Genomic DNA, 9,011 nt, shown 5'->3' with positions numbered 1-9,011 from the left:
AGAGCCATTGTCTCCGCTTTTAATTTTTTTCTAGTGCAATGTAATGTTGCCTTGTCATCTTCAATCCTTAATAAAATGTCCGTTGGTTGGCTGCCTGTGTCCTTATCATGATATCTTATTTATTTGAATCCTATTTTCAGATGTTCCTCAGCTCCCTTCTCTAGAATAACTAGAACTACGAGTGAATCAGCTAGTTGAAACTGTGAAATCTCTGGCTGGGTTTCTTCTCCACCTCCTAAGCTTCTGCATTACCATCCTCCATTATCTTGAGGGCAAGTGTTCTGGGAATGGAACCCACAAGAAGCAGATTTAGGCAATGTGTCACTCTCAAGAAATAGAATATAGGGCTTCCCTGGTGGCGCAGTGGTTGAGAGTCCACCTGCTGATGCAGGGGACATGGGTTCGTGCCCCGGTCCGGGAAGATCCCACATGCCAGAGCGGCTGGGCCCGTGAGCCATGGCCACTGAGCCTGCGCATCTGGAGCCTGTGCTCTGCAACGGGAGAGGCCACAACAGTGAGAGGCCTGCGTACCGCAAAAAAAAAAAAAAAAGAAAGAAAGAAATAGAATATCATTCTCACTGACAATTGAAATTGTCTTTGGATGGCTCATTTTTTCAGTGATCAATCAAAATGTGATACCTCTACACGTTTTGCACAAATGTATTATAATGCAACTTAAAGCTGGCTATGATTTTTTAGTCTTAGGTTCAGGAGTATAGCAATAAAGAAAATACACAAAATCCCTATTTCATGGAACTTACAACCTAGTGGAGTGACAGACAAACAAAAGAGTAAACATGCATTTGTCAGGTGTTGATAAGTGCAATGGAAAAAAAAATTAAAGTGGGTATGAGAGGTATGGGGATGGTGGGTTATTTCTATGTTGTATTATGTGTTGAGGGAAGGCCTTGCTGACAAAGTGTCATTTGAACAGAGGCCTGAAGGAAGTCAGGGGCAAGCCATGCAGATATATGGGACCAGGCAGAGAGAAAAGCAAGTGCAAAGGCCCTGAGGCAGGCATGTGTCTGTTGTGTTCCAGGGTCAACAAGGTACAATTGTTGCTTAAGCAGAGCGGGCTGGGGGAAAATATCGGGAAATGAGATCAGACAGGCAGCGAGGGTTAAAATCAAGGTAAGGACTTGGACCAGACTCTACATGAGATGGGACTCCAATAGAGGGTTGGAGCAGCGGGGTGATGTGAAGGCTCCCTCTCTTTGGCTTGGGTATGTTGAGTTTGTGATGATGATAAGCCATTCCTGTGGTAATCAAGTGGACAGTAAGAGAGAAGTTTGGATTTTGGGGGAAGACGGGAATAGAAACTTCAGCTTTGGCCCCATAAAGTCATGGGAATGGACGACTCCTCCAGGAATTGACTGTGCACAGAGAAGGCTGAGTGCTGGGGCCCTCCAACTCTTAGAGGCTGAGTAGAAGAGGAGAGTCCAGCAAAGATCCACAGAAGGAGTAGCCAGTGAGGAGACCCAGAGGGGGTTTCACGGAGGCCCAGCCACTGAAAATACATCAGTGCTCACTTAAAAATGCAACGAAAACAACAAAAACAAAATCACTTTCTTCAGATAAGTATCACTGAATTTGAGTCACTAACTTATACAAGTGCTATAATTGTACCTCTATCTATACAAGAAACATATTCTATTAATAAAGAATTATGAATAGATAACAGGATCATGACTGTAACAGAAGCTGATAACGCCGCCTTCTCCTTGGCTAGTGAGATACACCTTGGAATTTTATGGAGCGAGAACAACAAACTGTATGCAGCCACGCTGCCCTGATGTGGAGCTTTGGGGGAATTTTCACTGTATCTGCCTAATGTAGATACTTCTCACCGGGACTGTTCATGACTTAATGTGTATGTTTATATTTGAACATATTGTTCTGGTGCCTTTTATTTTCGGAATCACTTCAAAATGCACTCCTTCTTACTTCGGGTTTTTGCTTGGAAATTTAAAGTTTATTACAGAATATTCTCCAAGTTAAGGAAGACTCCCTTTTCCATAGCCCCTCATAGCCTGGTAGGGGTCATTTCTACACTTATGATGATAATGTATACAACAAACACCATGTTTACACTTGATGTCTGGAAGATTCATTGCTGCTCTCTTGTCTTCATTTCTTTTCCTCTGTGAGTCTGGAAGGAGACCTCTCTTCATCACTTCCTTGTACATGCTCACTCCTTTGGAGAATTATTTTAACATCCTAAGAGAAGAGATTCAAAGAGAAGTCACGAATATTAGTAAATGAGTTAGAATGAATGATCACCTAATATGTGGCAGTGATTAAACAGTAAGTTGTTTTTATTTTTTCCTTTGAGAAAATTGTTCTCTATTTAGCTTGAATCCTGCCTTGCAACTTACTAGTTGTGCCCTTGGAAAGATAGCAAAGATCTTGGAGATTCCATTTCCTCATCTAATAACAGAGGTGTCATATCAGATTAAATAACATTTGTAAAAGCAGAGTTTGTCAATAATGGGAAAGGCAAAACATTATTTCCCTATCAATCAATAAAAAACAGTATCCACCTTCTATTAAAGGAAAAGTCTAATGCCAAATTAATCATGTCTACAGATTTGTAGAATTTTAGAACAGCAGATTATTTTGAGGGTGGGGGGACTATCTCATTTCTGTTTTTTTTAAACATTAGAGATTGAATGATCTGTTTTTTGTCCACTTAAAATACCCAGCTATGTTACATTTTAAATCACAGATGTTTGGGTTTCCCTGGTGGCGCAGTGGTCGAGAGTCCGCCTGCCGATGCAGGGGACACAGGTTTGTGCCCCGGTCCAGGAAGATCCCACATGCCGCGGAGCGGCTAGGCCTGTGAGCCATGGCCGCTGAGCCTGCGCGTCCGGAGCCTGTGCTCCACAAAAAAAAAAATAAATAAATCACAGATGTTTGTAAAATAAATTTAAGACATTATCACAATGTAGAAGGGGTATAAGCACGTGTGAAAAATGTAGAATTATATTTATGCAGTTTCTAGTTTTTTAATTTTTTTTTTTTTTTTTTAGGAAAGTGCTTTAAGAATATGTTTCTTTTCTTCAGAGCTGAGTTCCAAAGGTTTCTTTTTTTTTTTTAATTAATTAATTTATTTATTTATTTTTGGCTGTGCTGGGTCCCCGCTGCTTTGAGCGGGCCCTCTCCAGCTGCGGCGAGCCGGGGCCACTCCTCCCTGTGGGACGCGGGCTTCTCATTGTCGTGGCCCCTCCCGCCGCAGAGCACAGGCTCCAGGCACGCGGGATTCAGCAGCCGTGGTGCTCGGGCTTTAGTACTTGTGGCTCACGGGCTCCAGATCGCAGGCCCAGCTGCTCTGCGGCATGTGGGATCCTCCGGGGCCAGGGATCGAACCCGCCTCCCCTAGCACTGGCAGGTGGACTCCCAACCACTGCGCCACCAGCGAAGCCCCAGAGGTTTCTATCTGACCGTAGTCATTTCACTCATGAAAACATTAGTTAGTTCAGCGTCTGAACGGACCCCTAATGAGGGACGCACCATCGCTGTACCAGTCACTGCCAGGAACCGTAGTGAATCATTTTCTTGAAGGAGCTTGTTCTTTGAATATACAGATCTCCTACAGCCAAAGGTCAATCTTAGGTGAGCTAAGCGAAAAAGAACAGCTGCTCGCCCTTGACCATTCTGGTCCTACCCTCCACAGTTCTTACTAACATGTCTTCTTTGCATAGTATATTGTTTGCAAATGGCTAATGCTGACTAGGGACTGTTAACTTGGGGATTAAGGAATGAGCTGTCCTGTGATTACTTGACACTCCAGAGCAAGGGGGAAAATTATAAACTCTAGTATTTAAATCAGATTGTTTAGACTTAGAGCTGAAATCAGGGGCCATAGTTTTAAGTAGCAGTTAGTGGAGAAAAGCCTGAGAGAGTCTAGAAATGATTGACATGGGTGCCTTGAAAACACAAAGCGCCGAAGCAGCCATCATGTTTTGTTATAAACATAAAAGAGATGGTTGGAGTATATCTTAATGTCAGATACTTTGAAGACTGTGTCCCTTCCAGTTACATTTATATTTATAGGTATTTTGCCCTCACATAATTGGGTCCTGATGCATTTGTTTCTAAGAAATTCTCCTGTGACATGATTTTAACATGAAAAGATTTATTTTTATCTCCTAGTGAATGGAACCCTTAATTTTAAGGCTGTATGCTTGACGTACAGGCTTGTTAAAAGAAATCTACATTTATTCAGCATATGTTTGCATCATAAGAAACTACACTGCCTGGATTAGTATAGAAAAGTCCAATGTCCACTTATACTTGTAAATCTATTCATCAGAGGAAATTAATTGACTTTCCTCACTAACCACCCAGTGACAGTGTCCTCATTGATCTTGTTACATTTAACCAAAGCATTTTCTTAACAATTTAGGAACATTCCTTGAAAATAACCTCTCTGTAAAAGATCTATGAAACTAAAGTTAAATAAGTGGCTTTAGATTAAATAACTATAAAATCCAACACAAAATCTGGATCTTCTGCATAGGAATTGACCACATGGGGCTTCCTGGGACTTTGGTTTGGACCCTCTGTCATCATGGCACTGCACCAGTGAAAGCCTCCTTTCTTTCCAAAGAGCAGACACTGAATTCAGGAGTTGAAATGCCAGCTTTTTAGCTCATCCATGTACAATTTTGCATGGCTCAGAAATATTTCCGGTGAACTGCAACCACCAGCAGACCAGCAGTAATAATTATAGTAATAATAATTACTATGTATTGAGTGCTTTCTATCTACCAAGCACGGAGCTAAGCATTTTATATGGATTAAGTCATTTCATCCATACAAGGACCCTGTGAAGTATGGTTGATAATTAACCCTATTTTACAGATGGGGAAACCAAGGCACTACGAGGTCACTTGCCCAAGGTCACACAGTTCGTAAGTGTGAACCCAGTCAGCATGGTCTCTGACTCTGCTCTCCTAACCACAAAGCCAGGCCACCCACCAGAAGGAGCAAAAAATACAACGTATCAAAATAATTACACACACTCGCTTTTTTTTCACATGTATTTAAAATGCGTGTTGCTTCCAAACATGAACCTTGTAAACACAGAGCTGTTAGGTGACAACCTTCACTTCCCACTGTTTATAGCAGCAAACAACATTTTAACCTGAAAAACCACACTCTAGTTTTTGCTCTACTTATCTTGAAAGATCTTCAAATAACATCACTGTGGTTAAAGTTCATTTTAAAAATGTGATCTATTTACTTGTACATGGATATCTGGAGCAAAAAAATGATGACAGGATGAGAGAGTTGGTAACTGAGTCTTCAGAGATTTTTTTATTTCTTTTCCTTTCTTTCTTTTCTTTATTTGCTTAGTGAAAATGAGAATAGAGCACCTTACTGGAAAGGGAACCTCTTTCCTTTTCGAACATCACAGTTAGGCTTTTCAGGTCCAAGGCTCAGCTCTCCTTGGGTCACAATCAGATGAAAGAGCCCGGATTAGATGATAGCGGGTGGTCCATCGCCCTCTCATGAGATTCCAGGGTGGAGTGACAGGGAGGAGATGCAAAGGACCAGGATGGGGAGGGTTGAAGAAGCTGACTCAGCAGAAGCACCTTGGCAATGAAGGAATGAATCATCGGACAGACAGACAGACAGACTGATGAACTCTTTTTCTACTGTTAGAGTATCAGGTGATACCTGAGCTATAAGGCTGGTTCATGGGAGGTCAGATACCCTCCATATGGGGGGCTCTCAGCCAGAGGAGTCTGTGCACCAGAGAGGATTTGGGGAATGTGCAGAGGTCATTTTGGTCATCAATGCATCAAGGTGCTCCTGGAATATAGTGGGCTGCAGCCCAGAATATCAGACATCCTGCCACAATGGAGTCGGTCCTGTGCTGCTCAAAAACGTCAGGAGTGCTTCAGCTGGGGCGCAAGTTGATAAAACTCCTTCCAAGATGAGGGGAATATGCAAACTAACAAGAGCCCTGTGGACTTCAGCTTTCCCTGGGCGTCAGAACACATCTTCAGGGGACTTACCTTCGAAGGCAGTCAGTCATCTGTTGGTGGGTTTCTTTTTTCAGGAAAGTGCCAATACAATCTTCTCTGCAAGTCAATCATATTAAGTCATTCTAAAGTCTCCAGAAGTAAGAATGTTCCCCAAATCGTCCTGACTTTGTAGGGAGTTCTTCTCCCATTATAGGAGGAAATAAGCGTGGCATCGTTTTAGGGTCCTAATTGTTCTTGGTAATGTAAGATAAACCCTATTATATATAATTCCAAGGATTTGAAAATTATTTTACTGGCTTAAAATAGGAGGGCTGTTCCCTGAAATGTGGAACAGAATGTGTAGGATGAAATGCAGTCTCAAGTGATGGGCTTCTGGAACACATCTCACACAGAATGACGGTTGCCCAGGGGAAGGCAAAAGCAGGGAGACACCCACAGCTGGCAGACTGCTGCCCATCCTTTCTGTGACACCCACCCAACCACTTCTCTCCACCCTTTGTCTAGCTCTGATGTGCTCTGTTCCCACTAATTCCAGGGTCATACTGACTTATTCCCTCATCCTAAGTGGGGAAGAAAACTGGTCTTTATTAACGCAAGTATGGAGTATGAGATGCCGAAAAGGGACCTGTGACATATCTGTCTCAATGTGAAGAGTAAATGCTTGTGGGATGTATGAGTACAATGACTTAGAACATTGCCAACCACATTTCCAAATATTTTGGGCCTGTTTAAATAAAGAGACATAAATAATTTTAAAAAGAGGTCTGTTAAATGTAGAGACATAATGATATGATATGCTTAAGAGGCAAAGAAACACTTAGGGATGAAGAAATTCACATCACATCATGCCCCTGCTCAGAAGCACAGCCATTCTCCATCGCTTTTCAGATTGAAACTATATTTCCCCACGTGATGTCTGGGTTCTTTGCAATCTGGCCTGATCTTACTAATTCAACGGGATCACTCCAAGCCCTTCACAGCCTGCTGTCTGCTCTTCAACCAGTGGGGTTCCACTCCTCCACGCTGCCCAGCTTCCACGCCTTCGCCCGGGCCTCTCTTTCCACCCAGGATGTGGTCTCCTCTCCAACCCTACAGCAAAATCCACATAGACCTTCTCTCCCCACCCTCTCGACTTTCTTAAACTCCAGCCATCTTTGAAGACTCAGTTTCTAGCACAAAAAGTCCTATGTTTTGAATTCCTGTAATTTTGCACTTGGGTGTGGTTTACCTTCTATCATTCTGTTATTGATTTAATTCCTGTGAGTAAATATTCTGTTGCAGACAGAAGTGGACTTTGCCTGGGAGCAGCAACTGAGTTTGGTACTCATGTTGCTGTCTCCCATGGAAACTTATTTTACTAGCCTCAGTGGTAAGTGCTCAGTATTGAATAGATATCCTAACAGCCATCGTTTCTGTAGTACTTGCCATGTGTCAGATACTGTGCCCCGTGCTTTAGAGGCACCATCTCCTTTAATCCTTTCCACAGCCCTTTGAATTAGGAATGGGTGTTATCCCCATTTAACAGGTGAGAAAGCCCGGGTCAAGAGAAAGTTAAGGTCAGGTATCTAGTGAGTGGTGGATCCGAGATTCAGTCCCATGACTTTATGATTCCAGAAGCTATGTTCTTAAATGCTGTCATCACACTTCACTACTGAAAGTGCCTAGTGTCTGCCAGCTGGTTAGAAATCAATTTCAATTATTGCCAACAGAAGTAATAAAATGTAAAAAGGATCATCAATTTAGAACAAATAAATGTAGGTACAAAGATATTTAAGTCTGGATAGACTGAGTTCCGGGCATAGCAGGTTATCACTGAGGGGTCAGGAGAAATGCCTCTTAGATCACTTGCATCTTATCAAAGTGAAAGTGTTTTTATCTTAAACTCAGCAAACTCTTTGTAGTCCAATAAACGACTAACAGGAGGCAAATAGGAAGACTTCATGCTGTTAAGTGTGTGAGGCTTGTGAGAGGGTTGTAGCAACCTGCCACACTTTGAAAGGGGGGTCACCCCCTGCTTTCTGTAGCCCTTACTGTTGGTGACCCGGGACTTGCCCGGTGGGTGCACATGCAGCACGTGTGTTTGAGATGTGCGTGGTTAAGGTAGCTCTGAGACACAGCTCTTCCTCGCCTCCTTCCTGTGTTCTGCTGACTTGGTCCGGTCTCTTTAGGTTTTGTCCTCAGTTTTCCCATCTTGAACAGTTTCTCTGAGGGAACTCTCACACATTCCTTCATAAGCACTGTCACTGCATGAGCTACAGAGACAATGTGTACCATGATTAGAGTATGGTGAACAAATCAGCACTTGGTTGGGGATCATGGTCCCCTTAGTTCTCTTCGGCAGGGGGACTCTATTTTCCATACTCTTCAATCATAAGCCAGGGCCATTCGATGGCTGAAATAATGCAGAACATGAATATGGCCACCCACCCAACTTTAACAGCCACCTACCTCCAGCCTTCTGTGGCAGACCCAAGTCCTCAGAGTCCCAATGGGGCAGCTCCATGGTACTATCCCTAGTACTGGTGGTCCTATCTGTAGTACTAATAGTATTATCCATACACTGATGGTCCTATCACGGTACCGATGTACTGATAGTCACCTCTACTCTGTCTGAACTTGCTGCCATTTGGGTATTGAGGGCTGGCCTTTCTGGCCTGACACCATTACCAGTTTAGCTTCCTCAGACCCTGTTCCAGCCTAGTTCAGCTTCTTCCTTCCTTCTGCCCCTCCACATTTGTGATATCCCACCAAGCCCTGAACCTGAACTCAACCAAATTAAGACTGTATTAGGACCTTGGGGTAATACTCACAGGGATTTTATAGTCTGGATAACTTGAAATCAGATCTTGAATAAAAGGATGCTTCAGAAGAACAGCAACTTCAATTGGCTCCAGATTCTTGGAACCTAGGTCCTGAAATACTTTTATGAAGTTCTTAAAAGGAAAAAATAAAGAAAGTTGATTAACTTTACAATCCTGATGATGTTAAAATTTTTGTTTTTTAAAGGAATCATCATAA

General features: G+C 42.7%; 1 protein-coding gene across 1 annotated transcript in view; it reads right to left on the bottom strand.

Moving 5' to 3' along the window:
- Window positions 1–1,988: 1,988 nt before the first annotated feature.
- The window catches only part of SPEF2 (sperm flagellar and cilia associated 2), a 174,576-nt gene continuing 167,553 nt past the window's right edge, over window positions 1,989–9,011 (bottom strand). The window contains exons 35-36 of the mRNA XM_022599378.3: window positions 8,804–8,926; window positions 1,989–2,217 (exon numbers count right to left, since the gene is read on the bottom strand). Of these exons, the coding sequence (XP_022455086.2) occupies window positions 2,128–2,217; window positions 8,804–8,926 (213 nt within the window). The 3' untranslated portion in view covers window positions 1,989–2,127. The remainder of the gene's footprint in view (window positions 2,218–8,803; window positions 8,927–9,011) is intronic.

The sequence above is a fragment of the Delphinapterus leucas genome, chromosome 3, assembly GCF_059928025.1.
Source record: "Delphinapterus leucas isolate spDelLeu-1000000601 "Yukka" chromosome 3, BTC_Dleu_Yukka2, whole genome shotgun sequence".
Lineage (NCBI taxonomy): Eukaryota > Metazoa > Chordata > Mammalia > Artiodactyla > Monodontidae > Delphinapterus > Delphinapterus leucas.
Note: the sequence above shows the minus strand (reverse complement) of the source record. Positions and strands in the feature narration are given on the sequence as shown.